General features: G+C 41.6%; 1 protein-coding gene across 1 annotated transcript in view; it reads left to right on the top strand.

Annotated features, from left to right (window-relative positions):
* Window positions 1-21,731, top strand: part of COPG2 (coatomer protein complex, subunit gamma 2) — a 21,961-nt gene extending 230 nt beyond the window's left edge. Inside the window, exons 2-24 of the mRNA XM_009882980.1 lie at window positions 1,150-1,202; window positions 1,943-2,023; window positions 3,180-3,251; window positions 4,392-4,471; window positions 5,302-5,377; window positions 5,807-5,899; window positions 7,030-7,116; window positions 8,163-8,320; window positions 9,032-9,165; window positions 9,852-9,919; window positions 10,608-10,796; window positions 11,687-11,782; window positions 12,198-12,441; window positions 13,712-13,787; window positions 14,951-15,054; window positions 15,953-16,078; window positions 16,782-16,844; window positions 16,968-17,107; window positions 17,446-17,617; window positions 18,612-18,709; window positions 19,455-19,593; window positions 20,000-20,098; window positions 21,119-21,731. Coding sequence (XP_009881282.1) covers window positions 1,150-1,202; window positions 1,943-2,023; window positions 3,180-3,251; window positions 4,392-4,471; window positions 5,302-5,377; window positions 5,807-5,899; window positions 7,030-7,116; window positions 8,163-8,320; window positions 9,032-9,165; window positions 9,852-9,919; window positions 10,608-10,796; window positions 11,687-11,782; window positions 12,198-12,441; window positions 13,712-13,787; window positions 14,951-15,054; window positions 15,953-16,078; window positions 16,782-16,844; window positions 16,968-17,107; window positions 17,446-17,617; window positions 18,612-18,709; window positions 19,455-19,593; window positions 20,000-20,098; window positions 21,119-21,249 — 2,579 coding nt within the window. The 3' untranslated portion in view covers window positions 21,250-21,731. The remainder of the gene's footprint in view (window positions 1-1,149; window positions 1,203-1,942; window positions 2,024-3,179; window positions 3,252-4,391; window positions 4,472-5,301; window positions 5,378-5,806; window positions 5,900-7,029; window positions 7,117-8,162; window positions 8,321-9,031; window positions 9,166-9,851; window positions 9,920-10,607; window positions 10,797-11,686; window positions 11,783-12,197; window positions 12,442-13,711; window positions 13,788-14,950; window positions 15,055-15,952; window positions 16,079-16,781; window positions 16,845-16,967; window positions 17,108-17,445; window positions 17,618-18,611; window positions 18,710-19,454; window positions 19,594-19,999; window positions 20,099-21,118) is intronic.
* Window positions 21,732-22,062: the final 331 nt, after the last annotated feature.

Consider the following 22,062-nt stretch of genomic DNA (forward strand, 5'->3'; position numbering starts at 1 on the left):
CCCCTCCCGCATTGGTGTGGTGAGGAGGAGCGGTGCTTGCAGAGCTTGATCGGGGTCTGCTCCTTCGGCTCGTAGCGCGGGGGCAGCAGCAGGCGGCGCCCCCCGGCGCAGCCTGTGTGGTTTGGGCTGTGTGAGGAGCGGCTGTGTTCAGGTACCCGGCGGGTGGGGGGGGAAAAAACACCACATTAGGCACCGGTGCGGTGAATGAAGCCGTCACCTGCACGTTTTCACTCCGTAAAGTCGTATGGAAGTTAAGTGCAGGTTGCCTGTAGTTCTTGATGCCGTCTTGAATTTTCTCTTGCTGCTGCTCAGAGGTCTTCTTGAGCGGTAAGACGCACCCAGCTGGGTTGAGTTTCGTTTCATTCTTAGTTTCCTTCTGCTTGGGATGTGAGAACTGAAGAGTGAACGAATTGAAAGTGAAAAATTACTGCTAGAGGAGAAAGGTTAGAAGCAGTAGTGAGGGTTTAGAGGGTTTTACGTGTCTGTAACGGTGGCCCTAAGAGGTGGTTTTGCTGTGTATATGGATTAGAAGGCTGGTCTCCTCTTCAGGCTGCTGACAGAGAAGTGTCATCTCCAAGAAATTAATTACTCACAACGGCTGGATCTGGGCTGTTAAAAGGCTGTGAAGGTACCGTGTGGAGATAGTCTAGTGTTAAAGGTTTTGTGATCTGCAGCAGTCAGACTGTTTTTGAAGTTTGCTGAGTAGCCCGTTTTAGTGGTGCATTAATCGATCAATATACTTCTATTTTGGATGCTGATTAGCAGGCTCTGTCGTGATGCCTTCTGTGCTTTTTTTGCCTGCAGGAATAAAAATAAGGGGACTAGGAAAAAAGGAGTAAATAGTTTTATGTAGAGGGCATATTAAGACAAATTTACTAGTAAAAACCTTTCTTCTTCCTTTTTCTCCAGACGTGTTGAAACTGCTCCCTCCCTTTATTTATTCTATAATTCTGAATATGCAACTTAAGAAAATGGGTTCAAAGCTGTTGATGGAGAACATCAGTTGTTCCAAGAGGAATGTCACTGTAGCATTGAGGTGTTTTTGTAAAGTTGAGGGTCTGTTCCTACATGTTCAGTTCTGTTGGTTTTAGTTACTGGCATTTGCAGACTGCGCATTTCCCTAACTTAGAGGTCTCTTCTGTTCTTCAGGTAGTGGCTCTAATCCTTTCCAGCATTTGGAGAAGAGTGCTGTGCTTCAGGAGGTATGAATAATCGTATATAATACTGTTTAACTCTTTGATCAGTAAGTGTTAGCAACGTAAGGGAGTTTTACGGTGTGCCTCTTGAGAAATGTGAATGACTAAATTCATATAGTTAACTTAAATCACAGGGTATGTAAATGAAGTGCACATGAAGTTACTCTATGAGGGGTTTATGTATGATAATGAGATTACATGTGGCTTCTGCCCTCCATGTGGACATTCAGGATCTCAGTGTGCTCTTTCTGAAGAGGTGACCTGCCTGTTTTCCTGTGCTTGTTCAATGTACTGCGTAAGGGGTTTTGCTGCTTCTCTTTGTATACTCCAACAGTGCAAGTGATGAGGTGAATGTGAGATTAAATAATGCGGAGTTTTGGTGGGTGCAAAGAGCTATAAGTAGGAACTTGATAATTTCTAGTTTGTGTTCCTACAAACTAGTGCTAAGTAGTGCTTGGGCCACAGATGCTATGGAAAGAATTAAGTTGTTATGCTTTTATTTTAAAATATTTTCGCTAGTTCCAGATGATAAACCAAGTCATTGTCCTTTGTTCAGATTGCTGACCATCCAGCAAACTAAACGTGCATGAGCTGAATGACAGGAATATGCTCATTGGGACACATTTTTAGAATGAAAAAAGTTATAAGCTACTTGGTTGAAAACAAATTGTTTTACTTCTTATGGCCAAAGAGAAATTATTATTTTGGGGTTACAGTGTAATACAGTATTTATGCTATGTTTGTAGGCACGTATCTTTAATGAGACCCCTATAAATCCGCGAAGATGCCTCCACATCCTTACCAAGATCCTTTACTTGCTGAACCAGGTAACTGTTATCATTTCTTCCCAGTCAGAATGATTATTCCTGAGGCTGATTTCTGATAACTTTCAGTGTGAAAGTTTTATACCTCTTCTGTCAGACTTGGGAGGTAGCTTTTGAGGATATAAAAGGTGGAGTGTTTATGCTGTAGTATTATGTTGTCACCTCCAATTTTGCCACTGAGGTGAGATATGTGTCACTGAGGCTTTTAAGACTTTTTTCTGAGTGCCAAGTGAGAGCTGCTGTTTGGTTTGTGTTCAGTGCAGCACTGTGCAATTAAAGAGCCACTTGTGTTTGCCAAGCTAAATTAGGAGTCATAAAATCGTAGAATCATCTAGGTTGGAAGAGACCTTTAAGGTCATCAAGTTCAACCATCAACCTAACACTGCCAAGCCCACAACTAAACCATGTCCCTCGGCACCACCTCTACCCATCTTTTAAACACCTCGAGGGACGGCGACTCTACCACTTCCCTGGGCAGCCTGTTCCAGTGCTTAACAACCCTTTCTATGAAGAACTTTTTCTTAATATCCAATCTAAACCTACCCTAGCATAAATTTAGGCCATTTCCTGTTGTCCTGTCACTTGTTACTAGCGAGAATAGGTAGTAGCAAGGAATAGGACAAGAATAACTGAGGTGAGGTAAGAATATAGGCAAGGAATTGATGAAGCAGAAGGTATCTTTCTATTTGGGTGGAAGGAAATTTTCTTTAGGTGCCCACATAGATCAGGTTTCCTGCATGTCAGGCAGTATTTAACATAGAGTTGTGATCAGTTAGGAGGGACCTATGCTGTCCAGTCTTAATTGGCACCAGTCATCCCTTTTAAGCAAGGGAATCCTTCTGGTTAACAAGCATGACACAAGCCCAACTACTGACACACTAATGTCGAAAGAGGGAAGACGGGCTACTTGACAAACTGTTCCATGGCTGTACCCCTGAGCATGGCATTTATATTGAAACCAAGCAGATAATAGTGGTAAACTTGGCATGTACTCCCCAGGAAACACAAGGTGGGGGAGGGATTGTTTCTCACACAAGAAAGTCTTCAAAGAAAAGATTTTTTTCATGTGTGAGTAGGTATTATAAGTGGGAGCTGAAAGGTGGAGGCGGTTAGATAATAATGGTATTTTTTTCTCTCACTGCTTTTATGCTATTTTCAGGGTGAACACTTCGGAACCACTGAAGCCACAGAAGCTTTTTTTGCAATGACCAGATTATTTCAATCTAATGATGTAAGTACATAGTGTTTACCACTTGCTGCCTCCCTGGTTTTGTCTGGATTTGCAGTAATTACAAAACAGTTGGATATTGGGAGGTGGGAGGAGATTGACGCAAGTACTTCAGAGAACAAGCTCTGCATACAAAGTACTTGCTGAAGGCAATTTGTGGTTTGGAAAGAAATGACTGAATAATAACATACGGTTACTTTTGCAGGTTGTTTTTGGTTGTGGAGTCTTTTTCTGCGTTGACTTAACTGTTGTAAAGAATGTGAATAATGACAGAAAGCCTTAATATACAAATCAGTGTAATTTTATGACTGTTTCTTACACTTGCAAATAATCCTCATTTGCTTAACTGAAAATAGAACTTAAAAGTTGCCTGTAGATCAAATTCCACAATTCTGTAGGACAGCTTGCTCTGTTCATGAATCAGCATGGAGTCAAGGGATGAGACCATCCTAAAAATGCTGGATTAAACTTTGGACTTTGCCCAATGTAAAGTCCTTCTCTGATCTCTTCTGCAGAGAGTGTAAGAACTTGGAGGAGCTTCATGTGATGAGTCTCATTAGTTTTTGTTAAAAATGAACTGGCACTTGAGGTTTTTAGAGATTTGGCTGAGGAAGGTTGCATGTGTGACTGTTGAAAGATGGAATGAAAATTTTAGCAGGACAGATTGTTTGAGACTTTTCTCATAGCCACATTTTAGAAAGTAGGGTTTTTTTTAGTGCAAATGTGTCATTTGCTTTCAAAGAATTAGTGTCAGTGCTCTGTGCGTATTTTTATTTTTCTTTTACAATAACAAATAAATCAGAGGAAGCTGTTTTTAAAGCTTTTAACTGATAATTGTGAGGCTTCTGCATAGAGACATGATGTATCATTTCTTTCATAATTAATGTGGATTTTCTCTCTTTTTAGTCATCATTTTACAAGATGTATACCTCTTACTCTTCACCTGGTTTGTTTGATAACAGGGAGTAAGGCTGTTAACCCTGTTGTCAAACATGTTTTTTACTTGTCTGTTTATGACTTCGTATAGATGTGGGGAAGATAAATATTTAACTTGTTAAGTGTGTTTAACTTCTAAAACTTCTAGGAAGTGTTTACTCATAATTCCCACTGGGTTTAATGACTTTCTGCAATATGCTTTCACAGCAAACCCTTAGAAGAATGTGTTACCTTACTATCAAAGAGATGGCCAATATTTCTGAGGACGTCATCATTGTCACAAGCAGGTAGTAGAACCTACAGAAAAGACAGTAACAGAGCTCTGAAACAAGTAGCTGCATCCTAATGCGTTTGTTTTAGTGGCTCTGGCTTTCTGTGATTATGCTTTATAAAGGATACAGCAAGGGAAAACAAATTGTTCCATGATACAAAGTATGTGTCACCATAGGAAATGTTAATTTCTTCCTACAGTGTTGTTTTCTAAACTTCCTACTGTTTTCTAAACAAGCAAGAGGCTTGCCTACAGTTTCAGTCAGTTGCTACTTTGTTTTCTTGTTTGGTTGGTTGGTTTTTTAAATTATTGGTGCTTAACGGTTTTATGAAAACTTAGGCTGTGACTTCTGTTTCACTTTGCTGTCAGAGAAGTTAGGGGAAAGCAGAGCAAAGCTCAGTTCAGTCTGCCAACTGAACTATCAATTTTTTTGAGTACCGAACAGATGTTACAGTTGTTGCGAGAGCAAAAATTGTATCTGTGGCATGTGCCAAGTAACAGTTTTGTTTTATATATTTTTTTTAAGCTGTTCAGCAGACTAAACTTTGATCTAAACCAAATTTCATGTAGTAGAAAAAGGAGCAACACTAAGAAGGAGAATGGCTAAGCTAAATAAACCAGGCCTATGGCAAAGCAATATTATGGACTATGCATTTTGTGATGTTCTGTATTTCCACAGAATCTGATGTTACTAATTTTCAAATAGCTACTTATTAAGAAGTTGTTTCTAGCCAATACTAGAGCTTAGCAGTTATGTGGTGACAGCTGGAAGAACAGCTAAATGGGATGAAGTGAAGACATAGAGATATTAAAGAAGTGTTCACAACGTGTCTTTGATTATTTTAGTTTGACCAAAGACATGACGGGGAAGGAAGATGTATACCGAGGCCCGGCCATCAGAGCACTCTGCAGGATCACTGATGTAAGTACAAATCACATCACTTGTGGGAGAGATGATGGGTGTATTTAAAGTAGAAAAACTACTGTCTTGTGGGGTGTATTATAGTAGTAATGGAACTGCGGCTTTAGGGAGGACTGCTCTGAAGCCTTCTGTAGATGTGAGGAACTCTGTGGAGGTGTAGCACTGTAAACACGGAGTTAGAAGGCAGGAGCTTTGGAGCTCTGGTTTCTGATCTGAGCTTGCTTTGCTATAGGCTTTTTTCGTGTCACTGAACCTTCAGGACTGGGAAGCTGATGCTCACGTCTCCCTTGCAGAACTATGCCTTTTCAGAATTAGTTCACAATTTCTTTTTTGAGGGTCTTTTGAATGCACTGTGCATATATTTTTGCCTTATACTGCTTTTATGCTCTGCCTCCAAAGTATCCATGCTTTTCTTTTTCTCTTTCATAGGGTACGATGTTACAAGCCATTGAGAGATACATGAAGCAAGCCATTGTGGACAAAGTCCCCAGTGTGTCTAGTTCTGCACTGGTGTCTTCCTTAGTAAGTAAATCAGAAGATTATTGTAAATCTGTGCATGGTGTTGTGGATAGAAAGGCCAGTCTGCTGCATGTGTAGCTCTGCCTGGCCTTTGTTTTGTTCTTTCTTCACATCCTTTTCCTTTGATATGACGCTTCTCCATCTCCTCGTTGGAAATTAAACAAAAAATAGTAGCAACGGAGTTTCCTTTGTCTCAAGCAGACTTTGTCTTCTCAAACTCCCTCCTTGACATTCTCTTGCTTTAGAGTATGTCCATTTTAATTACTTCAAGTGCAAAGTGCTCAGTCATCTCTCTATGTAGTTAGTGTAGAAACATTAATTTCTCTGGGGAAGGGCCTTGTCTATTTTGAAAAGTCAAGCACACTGATGACTGTGAAAGTGCTTATCAGTTTGGTGAGAGTACGCAGAAACAACCTGTTCTGTTCCTGTAGAAGAACTAACGTTGATGTCTGCAACAGAGTATATGAGTTCTGTAACAGGTGATAAAAGCAGTCCGCCTTGTGCTCTGCAAAAACCAAATTCATTAAATTGCTGCCCTGATAAAACTGCAAATCGAGATTATTTTTGCTAATGCATAGTAGGAAGGCAAGATCAAGAATTTCACTGTTTTCCTCTCACTTGTTTAGGAGAAAAAGCTGGAAAAGATTGTGTTAGGTTAATATTTTTCTTAACGAGGAGAATACAAGTGAAAGCGTGGTAGTCTGAGACTGAGATGTAAGAAAAAGTCATTTATAGGTGCATAGGATAAAGAGACTGGCTGCATTATTAAATCAAGAAGGCAGAGCAGGAGGTAAGAGCTCCAGCTGATGAGGTGGAGCGTAACCTATGTTAGAACCCTGAGGAGTGCAAACAAAGCTGTGTTAATACTGACAACTGAAGTCTTCCTGCTGGACTAACCGTGGGCAGGTGGATTGTCCCAGCATTGTTGTCTGTCCTGTTTGAACATAAACAGACTCTCCGAGTTACTTTTTATTGAAACAAGTGCACCCATACAAGCTATGTATTTAGAAGTTATTCTTTGTTACCTGTAGTATGCAACAAAGTCCTAGATTGTTTCAAACTCTTTAAACTTAAAAACTGAAAACAAGGCTTATGGTACTTCACTGTGCTTCTAATGTTGTGGCTTCTTCCAGCATATGATGAAGATCAGTTATGACGTAGTCAAACGGTGGATCAACGAAGCTCAAGAAGCAGCTTCTAGTGACAACATCATGGTGCAGGTATGTTTGAGCGTGGTTGCCCTGGGAAGCTCTAAACACACTACAGAGTTTTAATGGTATCCTGAGAGTTCTTAAGATAACCTTAGAAAAAGTAACTTGATTTTCCTTTTTCCCTTATTCTTTTATAAACAAGAATTGTGTCTTGAGGGAAACAACTCAACTGTTTCAAAAAATCACAAGTTTCTCCATGATCCCAGTGCAAGATTCTTAATTAAGAGTTGGGTCTGTAGTGCAGTCCTCTGTCCTTTCCCTGCTAACCTTCTGATAGCTGGTATGCCACTGACCGTTTCACAGTAGTTGTTGCAGAAGGGTTTTGAATCCGAGTTTACAAAAAGCTCAAGAAATTATCTCACTACCTCCCAGAACACCAGCATCTCTTGTCTTGGCCTTCAGAAAATTTGCCAGATGCTGCAGGACCACAGAGATTAGCCCAAATATCAGTAAGATATCCATATTAACAAAATCTTTGCACAAATATTCCAAACAGTTGTGGAAATGAGTATTTGGCATGTTCAGTCAGTGTTACAGACTAACAGTCGGAAACAAATCTGTAAAATCAGCATTGTTCTCGCCCAGTTAGAAGCTTCTTTAAGCCTTACTTTGAATTTTTATGGAAAAAACCCACAACCCTAAAACAACTTGGTAAGCAGCTAAAATGTTCCTTTGTACTTTGACCATAAATGCCTTGAGGATTTTTGTAAGGTCAGCTGTCATTTGAGATATCCTGGATGTTGAGTATACTAGAAAGGGAAGTGCTATTATAATTTAGTAAGGTGAAGCCTTTGAAGTTCTGACATTTAATGGGGGGAAAAGGGAGTAAACTAATTTCTGATCTTCCAAAATATGTTGAGGTTGTCTTATGGTGCACGGAAAGGGGAAGGAAATACTGCAGATCTTTGTAACTTATCAGGAAACTTGGATCATTTCAGGTTACGAGGTATTTCTGCTAGGAAACAGCGATTAGCCCTCTTTTATGCCTTATAGTCTGACTTTTCCAACTGCGATGTGTATTCAATACCTGCATGCCTCTGTTTCTGATTTCCTAGTACCATGCTTTGGGGCTGCTCTATCACCTTAGGAAAAATGATCGCCTTGCAGTTTCCAAGATGCTGAATAAGTTCACCAAGTCTGGACTGAAATCCCAGTTTGCGTACTGCATGCTGATCCGAATTGCAAGCAAACTCTTGAAGGAATCTGAAGAGGGGTGAGTGAGAGGCAGCATGTGAATTACAAAACTAATTATAGTTTGAGGTAAACAGTAGCAAGGAAATCTGCATTTGTTAAAGTTTGTGGAAATCTACACACAGATGGAGAGAACTGTAGTGTTAAAAATAAAATGCAGGTAGATGCAGAATGCTAGGCTGAACTGAGTGTGAATATGTGTGGCAGTTGTGTGGCGGGGTTTAGATTTTTGTTTTGTCACTGTACCGCCAAAACTTAGCTGAGGGTAGGATTAAAACTGCAGAATAAACTCTGGAGAGGTTTTGTACTTTGTCTAGTTAGATGCATTTCAAATGCAATAAGGTTCTACCTATGCTGTGGGGATATAAATAAAAGGATGTGTCTTATTCTGATCTCGCACTAGCAGAGGAGGGTATAGTTACCTGAGAAATTCACCTCCTGATGAAGTTCTTCTATCAATGGAAATTTTTGTTAGTTGTGTGTGATAAATGATTAATAATAAAATATGTATTTCTAGAGTGCAGCATTTCTAGCTTGAAGAAGATGATGTGAAGATGAATAGAATAACAGTAAAGAGAAAGTTGAGAACTCAAACATGAGTTGAGCAATACGGCGGTGTAGGAAACCTGAAAGCCAGTGTGTTAGCTGTGCTTTCTGTCAAGTTCTCAGAAATGTGGTATCAGTGGTTTGTATGAATTTCAGCATCGTGCTGTGAAACATTTTCTCTTCGTAGCCATGAAAGTCCACTGTTTGACTTCATTGAGAGCTGTCTGCGGAATAAGCATGAAATGGTTATTTACGAAGCTGCTTCTGCAATCATCCATCTCCCAAACTGCACAGCCAGGGAGCTCGCACCGGCTGTTTCAGGTTGGTCGTAGAATCCTTTTTCAGCTGCATCTGTGGTACAGAAAGGGTGGTGAAGCACGTCAGAGACAGTACAGCGTAACTAAAATACTGGACTCAAAACCTGAATTTTCTAATTGTCCCCAAGATAGAGGGCTTTTGGATGAGAAGCAGCTTGCTCCTTTTCCCGTTTCATGCAAAGCTTTAAAGAATCGACACTAGAAGTAGCACAGCGTGATGTTTGCCTTTTTCCAGCTGTGGGAAGTTGGAGTGGGAGGGAGGGAAGGTAGAGGAGATGTGCCACCGACAATTAACAAACCACCTCTTATTGATATAAGATGAAAATCAGGAGGTTATTTTTAACTTGCTTGTGAAGCTAGTGATAAATTATGAATAGAGCTGCATGAACATTTAGCAGCATGTAGCTGAATGTGGATACGTTAGACTTTTCTCTATATTTCCTTTCTTCTGGTTTTCTGCTGTGGTGATTTCTGACTAAACTATTTGCACCTCTCAATATCAAAGTGCTGGCACAAGACAATTTCCCTTTCCTCACCTGGTATGTTCATGAGGGCTCTCATCCTCTGCTTCCCAGACATTGCTGGTACCTAGAGTTGCAGTATTTGGAGCTGGTGTTTGTTAAACACTCTCTACTCTGTAACATTTTGTTGTGAGTTATTTCTCTTGATTACTTTTTTTTTTTTTTTCAGTGCTGCAGCTCTTCTGTAGTTCTCCCAAACCTGTCTTGAGATATGCAGCTGTACGGACCCTTAATAAAGTGAGTGCTCCCAAAACCTCAAAATAAGCATAAATCTCTGAGCATCAGAGGAAGCCAGACATCAGTGCCTGATGATGTATTGCCTAAAGTAGAGCGACTGTTCTTGTGATTACTGTATTTGGAAATACTCCATGTTGGAGAATTGGCTTTTCCATGCCAAATCTCCTGGTGTGACAAATCTTCTCTGCACACAAGCTATGTTTGCTCATTTCTGGACCACAGGGCTGTAAGGAGCTGTAGTTAGATAACTTGTGAGCTCCCAGCTGTGAGGAAGCGGAGTCCCAGATATTTAATACTGTGAAAAGTGGATGTGTGTGAAGGAAATAACATTCTGATTTCAAAGCTGCGCACTGCAACAGAAGCAGTTTGTGACTGTGAAACCCGTGAGCTGTAGCTTACATTTAGAGGAGTTGATTTGAAATGCTGAAAAAAAAAGAACCTGAGCTTTGATTGCATCCTGCCAACAGTCATATGATGTAGGTTTAGTTGCAATACTTGTGGAACAGAGCAGTGCTTGGGGGGGAGGAGGAAAAAAAAAAGAAAACAAACAAAAAAACCCCACAAAAACCAAACCACCATCAATCCCAAACAACCCGAAACCAGAAGGGCTTTAATCCTTGCCTCATCGAAAGCTTTGAATTGTATGATGTTATTGCTCCTATCTAATTTGTAATTGCATTCTTTACAGGTGGCCATGAAGCATCCATCTGCAGTCACTGCCTGCAACCTCGACCTGGAAAATCTCATCACTGACTCCAACCGCAGTATTGCTACCCTCGCCATCACCACCCTGCTGAAGACGGGCAGTGAGAGCAGTGTAGACAGGCTCATGAAACAGATCTCTTCCTTCGTGTCAGAAATATCAGATGAGTTTAAGGTGTGGCATTGGAGGCCTCTGCTCTTTCCAGCTGCAGGTTTTTCTCCCATTCTTGTTATTATGAAGATTTTCACATTTGTTAATCCTTCAGTGACTTAATCTAACAGAGCAAAGCCGGCGTGAAATTCAGAAGGCATAGTCCTCTGCTTTCCAACTTAAATATCCTGTGTCGTTTCCTCCCACCGCTCCAGGAAAGGATAAATATAGTTTGGTGGATTCCTGGCTTCTGTGCAGTATGCTGTAAAACCTTGTACTGCCTTCTAGGTGCCTCTTTGGAGAGGAAGAGGGTTTTTTAACTGTTCTGATTGAGTCTGTATCACTGCGTTCTGATACATAGTTAGGAAATAGGTAGAAATTTACAGTTCACACTAATTTGTCAAGCTTAGTCACTATCAACTCGGGTAATAACTTGGTGAAGGATGGTAGTTCACTTGTACCCGTCCCTTTTATGTCATGGAGTTGCCTTGAGGAGCATAGCATGTCTCTACATGCATGTCATTGTCTGCTAGTGTACAGTGGTCTTAAGTTCTTGTTTTTATGAGAAAATGAAATGAGTTTTAAATTTGTTTAATACTTTTTGCAGTTTTAATGACAAAAATGTAACTAGTTAAGTTAGAATTAGGTCGGGATCATCGCTGGGTGCAGGAATCAAGGGGAAACCTTTGAATTACTGGAGTCCATCCTAAATTACTGTCTCTCTAGCAGAGCCAGGTCTTGCAGCATGCTAGCAGACGGTTGCTAACACAGTTATGCTGAGAGTCCACCACCTGATTTTTATGCTTCTTGTACATGAATTTAATCTATCAAGGTGACAACTTGAGATAGTGAGAAGCCTGTATCTTTCATAAGTAAATGCACATGACTAACGTTCCTTCTCTGTTGTTTTGCAGGTAGTGGTAGTACAGGCTATCAGTGCTTTGTGCCAGAAATACCCTCGGAAACACAGTGTCATGATGACCTTCCTCTCCAATATGCTCAGGGATGATGTATGTTTGAAACTTTTTGTGTAGTTATTTGCTAGTAGCTCTGATAAATAGTACAAAGGGTCTCTTCTGTCTTATGTCAGTGGGTACACAGCAATGATGGGGTCTGACCCATTATTGATTAGCCTTGATTACCAAGGCCTTGTTTATCTCATGAGTCAGAGCTGTCTGAAATGTGCTTACGAATTAGAGCTGGTATGTCGAAAACTGAAGAGATGTACAGGTGATGTGTCTTTATGGGATGGGGAGACTGGGAAGATCCTGTTAGGTTATCCAGCCCACCTTCTCTTTTCTCTTTATGTGCAAATGCTTGTTTTTTTCTGAATGGAAAGAAGCAGTTGAAGCATGAGGGGAACAGAGCAGCATTGCGGTCTGAGCTCTGCCTGCTAGGTCAGTGTCCTTGATTTTCCTTTCCCAGGGTGGCTTTGAGTACAAGCGAGCCATTGTGGACTGTATAATCAGCATCATTGAGGAGAATCCTGAGAGTAAGGAATCGGGCTTGGCTCACCTCTGCGAGTTCATTGAAGACTGCGAACACACTGTCCTGGCCACAAAGATCCTGCACCTGCTGGGGAAAGAGGGGCCGAGGACGCCATCCCCGTCCAAGTACATCCGCTTCATATTCAACAGGGTGGTGCTGGAGAACGAGGCTGTGAGGGCTGGTAAGTTCAGCTCAAGTGCTTCATGGTTTTAAGCGTGAGCTCTGCTAGAAATCTCGGGGCTGAAACTGGGTTTGGGGGTGGGAGGCAATGGTTACTGCACAGGCACTGTGAAGAGCTAGCTCTTATGTGCATCAGCTGTGAAAGTGATTTTTATCCTGCAGTGTGTTTAAACTCCTCATATCATCTTAGCCATCAGCACTTGGTCCTCCTGCTTTGCAGAACATAAGCAATTAGCTTCTAGTCCCTTCTTTGAATGTCTCCCAAAAGTTAAGAGGTAATACATGAGCGGGGGGTGCTGTTACTTCTGTAAGAAGCATAATTGTCTCCTACAGACTGTCATCTTTTTATATGGAAATTTCCCCTCTACAAGATAGGGATGCCTCCTTGGAAGTGTGTTGCAGACTGATGCTTCCTTCCTGCAGAGCTTTTACAACAAACCCTTTAGAGCGTTCAACCTCTTTTCACACTTGGGGCTTGGCATTGGAGGGATATCAGCATCAGCTTGATATCCTGTATGTTAGAAAAGGAAGTACTGCTGGGAGAGAGGAAGCAAAATGAGTTCACAAATACAGCACGGTCCAGATTGCATTTAATTTTTAGTGTCAGCACTTTTGGCCACAGTTTCCGAATTGTGTCCTGGGAGCACACAAAGAGCATCCCCAGAGACCGTACACTGTATAAAAACTGTCATTGTAAAAATATAGATTCTTTTTTAACCACCAAGGCCATAAGCTTGTACTTCCTTACAGAGCTTTGTCTTCTTTCTGTATGTGGAAATTCTTCAAGCCAATGCTGAGCTGAAATTAGACTAGTTTGGACAGGTAGCTCTAAGTGGTTGCTGAGGGGTTTCAGCTCCTTGCAAAGTCACTGGATGCAGTTTGGCCCTGGTCACCACTGGATGCATGTCACCCCTGTGTGTGAGAAACGGATTTATCTGGGGATGTGAGCTACAGCTAATGGCAGAGGGGCCAACAACTGGAATGTGCTGTGAAGCTTGAACTAACCTTATCTGTTAGAGAGTTATCTCAGAACAGAGTTGCAGGGCTGTTATGCTGATCTTGTTCTGTTATTCCCTGACATGAAATTATTTCCATTTGTAAATACAGAAATAGTTTAGTTTTTCCATAACACTGAAAGGTTTATGGTGTGGAAGTGAAAACCTGTGTAGTGAAAGCACTGTGTAGTATGCACAGTGCTTTGAATCGTGACTGTGAGAATGCGTTTGCGTATAGCTTGAGCACCTCTGACGTCTCCCTTTTTTCTTCTCTAGCTGCTGTAAGTGCGCTAGCAAAGTTTGGTGCCCAGAATGAGAATCTTCTTCCAAGCATCTTGGTGCTTTTGCAGAGGTGAGTGGGTATGGCTGTGCTGTGCATGTGCTGAGCTTGTTGGTGACACTGGATGGTCTGGCTCCACAGAAGAAGCAAGGTCAGACCAGGTTAGAACTTGCACTAGAGTTACCACGACATACCAGTAGAGGAATTGGGAGATGGCTGTCTTCCTTCTTTCCTTCTTGGCTGGGAGGGAGCAGAGCACTGCGAGAGATAAGCAAATGAAAAATGTGATTAGTCATGAAAACACATGATAGTAATCTGGTCTGAGAACATTCCTCAGTGGGTAATAAATCTACAGTAGTTTAGTATACGTGTATGTTTTTTGCATCCCTTGAAGCAAAAGAATGTATTTCCATGGTATTAAAAAATAACTTTTGTATATGGCAGATGTCTCAGGTGTTCCCATTTCACAGGTTTGGGTCTCTTGTTAAGACCACTCAGGCTTCTTAAATTGTCTGTACCGTAAATGTCATGTTCTTCATTTGTATAGCACTACAGTGTAAACCCATGGCGTGTCTGGCTTCTGTAGTGTGAGGGATAATTCAAATTATGAAGCAGTTCAGGCAGAAAACAGCCTCAATGTAGGTTACAACTGCAAGAAGTGACTTGAGCAGTGTGAGGAGGGAGGGAAGTTGCCAGGAGGGAGAGAGAATCTCTCTTTATAAACCACCTGCTATATTTGAAAAACTAGGTGAATATTTGAGCACACAGCCATTTTTTCCAGTCTGATGTATAAAGCAGCTTTAACATGTTTGGTTTCGTAATCTGTTTATTTCTTCTGCTTTTGTTCTATTGTGAAAGAATGCTGTAAAAAAAAAAAAAAAAAAATGGTGGGGGGGGGCAGTGCGCAACCACATGGTGCCCATTCAGAATTATTAGCCACAGAATGCAGGTGCATATTTTATAATCTAGCAAGTGTGCATAGTGTTAACAATTCACATACACGTCTCCTTTAATCTTAGTTTTCTGATGTGACACTTGGCATATAAACTTCAAGTTGAACTTCAACTACTCTATTGTATTAACACTTTTTTTTTTTTTTTCATAATTTGCACATCGATTGAGAGAGTTCAGACTCTCACTGCAGGATTGAGTCCAATCTGATCAGTGCCATTTTTAGCTCAGCTCTCATGATGTCCTGAGCTGGCTCACTGCTGTCCTCTTGTTCCCCAAAACAGGTGCATGATGGACAGTGATGACGAAGTTCGGGACAGAGCAACGTTCTACTTGAATGTACTGCAACAGAGACAGATAGCACTGAATGCTGCCTATATCTTTAACGGTCAGTGATAGAAAGGAAAGAAGTCTGAACTGTTATTTCATATTCTGTATTATGGGTGGGCCTCACTGCTGTAAGAATAGTCTTCTGAAATGTAACTTGGGGCAGAATAACTCAAAAGGACAGAACTGTGTGATTTTTCTGGCCTTAGCACGTTGCTGTGAAGTACTTGTGCTAATTAAGAATGGCAAATTTAGCAAAATACAGGAAGGATTGTCTAGGAAATGGAGCAGGAGTATGGCTTGGGCTTTTTTCATTGTTGCCTCTTCCTTCACTTGGGACAAGTTTCTTAACCTTTGTTCCATTTTCTCCATTACAAAATGAGGATGACGCATCTTGTTGCCAGGGTTGGCTATAAAAATGTTTTATGGTCTGTAGTTGAAAGTTCATGCAAGCAGAGCATTTAACATATATTTAAGACTATTGCAAGAGGACTTTTCTTGAGTGAACTGTTTAGACTGCAGTACCCTCTGAAATGGCAACTTTCTGTGTCATCTTCAGAGCATTTTTTTTATCTATCCAGTAGCTTGAAGTACTTAGTGTGTATTTTGTGCTTACTGAGAAAAGAAAGTGCTTTTGCCAGTTTTTCATTAACCAAAATCCAAAACATACATATCTAGCTGTAAACTCTAGATTACTCAATAAGAGTTTTTCTCTGCAGCCTGAGCCAATGGCTACAGAGAAGACCTCTTCAAATAATCTTCCTTGTTTATATCTCAAAAGGGAGCTGAGACAGAAGTTTTGCCAGTCTGACTCTGGCATCTTGTTGCTTTTGGTGCAGTGGGCAATCCAAAATTCATACTCTTCATTTGCGAACCCTGTATCGTAGTGCCTGTAGGCCTCTGACAGTTCCTGCTATTAAAATCTGAAATTTTCTGCCTGTGCTGCTTCTGCTTTGCAGGGTTGACCGTCTCTGTTCCTGGGATGGAGAAAGCCCTGCATCAATATACACTGGAGCCTTCTGACAAACCTTTTGATATGAAAACAGTTCCACTGGCTACTGCACCAATCTTTGAACAGAAAGCAGGTAACACTCGAGCGTCATTTAAATGGGCTGTAGGCAAGGCTATACATTTTCAGGCTGCCATAACGATACTTTACGTCTGTAAACTGGCTGCTGGCCTAGTAGGGTCAGGTCAAGAGCAGAGGTGCCCCAGCTGAATGCTGTACAGGTCACAGTGTCGCTGGCTTTGCAGGAGCAAGCCTGTCTGATCTTCACAGGTAAAGGAAGACAGCGCCTCTTCCAAAGGAACATAGGTTGGCAAGAATGTCATTATTCATTCTGCTGATCTTGTTATCAGAGAGGAGTTTGTACATCGTCAGGATTTATTAGTTCACAGATGGCTGAAAAAAAGTACAGTCCAGAAACACTTAGTCACTTCACTGGCTTTCTTCCGTGATCTTGCACAACTTCTGACTTTGCATAACTTTTTCTTAAAAAGTTTGGGGTTTTTCCCCCCCTTCTTCTTCCAGCTTTTTTTTTTTTTTTCTGGCTGTTCTGGACTAAAGTGTGGTTTCTTTCTCATTACTCCAATATCTCTCTCCTTAAAATCCAACATTGCCTAGAAGAAAAAATATTTCAGTGTGAGTGAGGAACCAGGCTGGTAATGGTCTGCAGCAGAACGTCTGAAACACCACAGGTTAAGGAATTTTTAGTGGAGATATAAAGGCATTTAAACCTCCTGCATGGTGTAGTTGATGGCACAATGTCTTTTCTTTTTTCTTCACAGAGATTGCCCTAGTGACGAGCAAGCCAGAGAAAGTTGCTCCTTCCCGTCAGGATATATTCCAAGGTATGAGAGAAGATCAGTGGGTCTCCAGTGCTTGAAGTGTGGGGAGGATTGCCGCAGGTCAGGCGGGAGCGATGAACGAGCCTGTCACTAAGTGTCTGTCATCTTCTTTTCCTTTCCATGCAGAACAACTGGCAGCCATTCCAGAGTTTAAGAACTTGGGTCCGTTATTTAAGTCTTCAGAACCAGTGCAGCTCACAGAAGCAGAAACGGAGTATTTTGTTCGTTGTATTAAACATGTGTTCACAAATCACATCGTTTTCCAGGTAAAAGATGTTATGTGCTTGAATGTAGCATAAACAGTGTTGCTGTGCTTTGGAGAGGACAGCTTCTCTCTTTAGGGAGTTGCAAGGTAGACACCCTCTAAACGAGGGTGTGTGCTGCTTGCCTCAACAATCAAAAAAGGATGGGAGTTATGATCCCATCTGTTAAAGAATTCTAGTAAAATCGGAGAGAAAAGATGTTTAGTGAGAACAGCAGGCTCTATCAAAGATGCGGGGTGTCTGCTGTATGCTGTGGAGTATTGTAGCTGATTTGGGGGAAAAATCTTTGATTAGAAACGTTTCTTCTATGCTGAAGTCATTTTCAATTTATTCTTCTGCAGTTTGATTGCACAAACACGTTAAATGATCAGCTGTTAGAGAGAGTCACAGTGCAGATGGAGCCGTCAGACGCTTACGATGTGATCTGTTGCATCCCAGCACCCAACCTGGCTTACAACCAGCCGGGCATGTGTTACACCCTCGTCCAGATTCCCCGGGATGACCCCACTGCAGGTACCCACTGGGAGGGAGTAGTTCTGCATGACAAATCCCTCAAATGAACTTTTTGGAGAACAGATAATAAAATATTTTTGTTGTGGGATTTGGCGAGCACATACTGAGGTTCTAGTACTGTTTCTTTCTCATGTCTCACGTGCTGGTTTTTATGTGAAACCTGTGTTTGTGCAAAATAGTATACATGCTTTTTACAAGATAGTATACACTTAACTAATCAGTGGTATTGGATGATTAAAAATTGAATGTTTAAGAGGATTAGAGAGCGTGCAGGTAATACAGGAAAAAAAATTTATTATCTGAAGTCAATGAAAGGAGCACCTTTGAAAACATGGATGTCTGCTGGTGGTAGTCAGGAACAGAATCAGTAAAAGGAAAATAGAAGCAGGAAAAAAAAAAAAGACTGGTAGTTTGGTCCTCCACATATCTGGCTAATGCAATTTTTCCTCTCTTTAGAGAATTAGAAAAGACTATGAAGTTTAGGAATGAGAGATTTTCTTGGGTATAAAAACTTCCCTTTCTTGCTGTTATTATTCACACTTAAAAGAAACTCCACTGGATTTGCAGTTGGTTTAACATGACTCAGCTTATCAGTGGAGTGAATTTATCTGTTATTGTTTTAATACTAGAGAAGATTAGAACGAGTCTGAATTCCTTGAACTGTGGTTTTGGATCATAATTCACTTGTCATAAACACTTGCAGAGTTTCTCCTGGTAGCCAGTGTTGACTGGAATGCACTGTGGCACTGAGTCTGTGAACCTGTACTTGTTACACTGCGGCCGTGGCATACGCCTCTCCTGAGATCCTCTTGGCCTTCACCTTAGAGTCTGGGGGAAATTTTATGTGAAGTTGAAAAATGCTCTGACTACGACCATGTCGTATCTTCCTAGGCAAAGCTAATGCATGTTCTTTCCAGTCCCTTTTTAGGAAGCAAGGGCTCAAGCAGAAGAAACTGCACCACTAACCTATATGGGCTTTTCTTCTCCTCCCCAGTTGCTTGTACTTTCAGTTGCACAATGAAGTTCATTGTTCGAGACTGTGACCCAAACACAGGCGTGCCAGAAGATGATGGCTATGATGACGAATATGTGGTAAGTTCAGGACTGGGTTGTTTTGTTGTTTTTTTTTTTCCTTTGTCATCAGTTCTGAATAGACGTGGCCATTGGGTTGACAGTTTCCTTTCAGATCTGAAGCCAGTAGAACAGCTGGCCTGCCTGAAACACTGTTTCCAAGATACTGTAGCTTGTACCTTTAAATCCTTCCCCAAAACCGTGCTTTTTGCCAAAAGTCATTTTAGCCTTAGTGCCCTATGGAGATAGCATTTGTGGAAACAGACAGGAAGGAAGGAAGGAATAACTTGCATTGTGTGTTTTCAGGACTGTAGCCCAATCTTTCCACCCCAAGCATTTGCAGTTCTGTTTACTGTGTTCCTGTTATCAGTCATGGAAATACAAATCAGATGTCAGGAAATCACCTGTCTGTTGGGTTTGGAGGATGTAAAGGCTCCTTCTGGATTCTGAGAAAGTCTTTCTCCTCAGATGCCCAGTAAGGGCTAGAATGGGCTTTGCCTCACAAAGCGATTGCCCTAGTTTCTGCTCTCTTTTAGCATCACTGATGGTTTTATGTCAATGTTTTTAAGCTTTACAGCTGGCCACCATAAATACTATTTTCCCTTCTGCTTTTTAGATACTATTATGCTTCTCCTGAAATTAAAGCCAGGCACGCCAGAGTTGTTTTGGCAAAATGCTGCTGTCTCTCTTTGTCTTTCTTTTCCTTTCTAAGATTAGGATCATTTCTGTAACCGGCAGCTGAAAATCTCCCTTGCCTTTTTGTCAGTTGGAAGATTTGGAGGTGACTGTGTCTGATCATATTCAGAAGGTTCTAAAGCCTAACTTCGCAGCTGCATGGGAAGAAGTGGGAGATGACTTTGAGAAAGAAGAAACCTTTGCACTTAGTTCGATTAAAACCCTTGACGGTGAGATGATCTCTCCTTGTTTATTGGTGACCCACATAGTAATCCCGGTAAATCTGCCATGCTGGAGATATATTTAGTGTGGTAGGAGGAGAATTTGGTACCTTCCCATGTGACATGATGTCCCAGCTTTGTGTTGCAATGTTGGGATTATAGTGAGTGGAAGTTTGGCAGTACTCTCTTGCTCGAGGCTGTCTGAAGGGAGGGGTGCATTCATAGGCTGTTAAGACAGCAGAAGGGACAGGGCAAGGTAGGTGTGTTGGTGGGGCTGCAGCCAAGATAATGAATGGAAATGGTTAAGCCACATGGGTGCTTAGAGAATGTTCTTTAATTGCAAACTAGTTCTCACAGAAAGCTTGACACCAATCTGGAGTTTTTTGGGTTTTTTTTCTTCAATCTCTGAATGCAGAAGCTGTCAATAACATCATCAAGTTCTTGGGCATGCAGCCCTGTGAGAGATCAGATAAAGTGCCAGAGAACAAAAATTCTCACACGCTCTACTTAGCTGGTAAGTATTCACGCTGTTGAACTCGATGTTTCCATGTCCCCACAGTTTTTTACTAAATGAAGGGAAATGGGTTAGGAGATTCTGCTCTTGTATAGACGTTTTTTTCTCTATAGGAAGCTGAAGTGAACCAGTGAGTTGAATGCAGCTGGTGTTAATTTGGAGCCTGCTGTTGCGGGTGTAGTCGGGCTAGGTTCTGTGTCTCTCGGAATGGAGGTATTCCACCTATGGGAACCATAGTGAATCCTTTGAATGAAGAACTTCCAGAGCAGACACCTAATTAAATTCCTTGCCAGTTTTTATCTCGAAAGGGGGTTCCTATGACCATCTTGTTTTCAAGTTCCTGTCACTAAAGACATATCCTGATTTGGCCTGCAGTACCCGCACCTTCTTGTTCAGTGACTGTGCTCCAGGCTTACAGCCTTGGGCAATCCTTGGAAGTGCTCTACAAAACTTTATTGCAGTTGGTAAAGCAAAACTGCAATGAGCATGGCATGCAGTGGTCTGACAGAAGGGTTGCATCTCAGTTTATGTCAGAGGGAAGAATTGGTAACTCCAAGTCTGTCTGCATAGTGATGCTGAAGTGGGACTGGAGGTGGCTCCAGTCCTGCGATCTGAATTGCCTCCAGGAGTGCCACTTCCAAGCGCTCTAACAGAAGCACAGGACTATTCCTCCCTTAACAGCAGGGGCACTGAGCAGAATTACAATATGCATTGCCTTTGCCAACTGGACGTGAGCTTCAGCTACCCATTTTCTGGTTCCTACCTATTTAACTCAGCCTAGCCCTCTGGCAGCCCTTGCTGACTGTTTAATTAGGACAGTATCTGTTATCTTCAGTCTTGGCCTAGAGAGCTTAGGGGGTTTGGGTTGGTTGGTTGTTTTTTCTTGTCACTTCCTCCCTCTCTGCAACTGGCCATAGAGTGACTCTGTCTTGCCCTCACCAGGTTGTTGGCTCCTGGGTTAGGACTAGATTGCTGAGCCTTTCTTAAGAGGTAATCACTCAAATGTTGCTTTGTCCCCAGGTGTATACAGAGGCGGCTGCGATGTGCTGGTAAGGTCCAGGCTTGCGCTAGGAGATGGCGTGACCATGCAGGTGACGGTTAGGAGCAAAGAAGAAACGCCTGTCGATGTCATCTTGGCTTCTGTAGGCTGAGTGTTACAGCACAACAATGGTGGTGGAAACCTCCTTTGCAAGCACCAGTTGGGTGTTTACTGGATATCAAGCAGCCTGTCTGTCCTTCTGCATGTAGTTTTTATTCCTCAATTTGGTAAATATTTTGTATGATGTTACAGTAGTGGCAATAGTGGCTGGCTGGTACTGAGCCTTTCTCGTGTCCCTTCCCTCGTTGTCACTTACACATTCCTGTCTAACTTATTGCGTCTCCAGCCACTTGCAGTAGAGCAGGGAAGATAAAAGGTGCAGGTGGTAAGAAAATGGAATCGGACTTTTGTCAAAACTGATTTTTATTAACAGAAAATAAACACTGGTCCAAGTGGTGGAATTCCTATGAATTACTGTTAATAAAATAGAAATTTCTTGTTCTAATTCTGTCTGCTTCAGTACAGAAAAAGTAGCCTATAATGGCTGTTTACTCAGCAAAAGCCCCTTGTTCCTAAAGGGATGCTATTAAATTTCAAACGTAAGCAGTTAAAAACCACACAAAACCTGCAGAGTCTTCCAATCTGCAAATTTACAGTTTCTTGATGATTGTCTCCTCTGTTCCACACAGAAAAATCAATGTACAGAGAGAGAAATTAAGCTTCATCTATCAAGGCATATTCAATTCTCTGAGCCTTATGTCAGGTAATACCAAATAACAGTGCAGCCTTTTTCCCAGGCTCAAAGATGTGAAATATCCTGTATCGCAGGTTAGGAGGAGAGGGGGAAGGAGGGGCCTTGTGATGACTTCCTAATGAGGGAAGTTCTTCATCTCTCTGCTGATGAATTGGTGCTTCTTTAGTTATC

This window comes from Charadrius vociferus, unplaced genomic scaffold (genome assembly GCF_000708025.1).
Source record: "Charadrius vociferus isolate BGI_N301 unplaced genomic scaffold, ASM70802v2 scaffold32, whole genome shotgun sequence".
Classification (NCBI taxonomy): Eukaryota; Metazoa; Chordata; class Aves; order Charadriiformes; family Charadriidae; genus Charadrius; species Charadrius vociferus.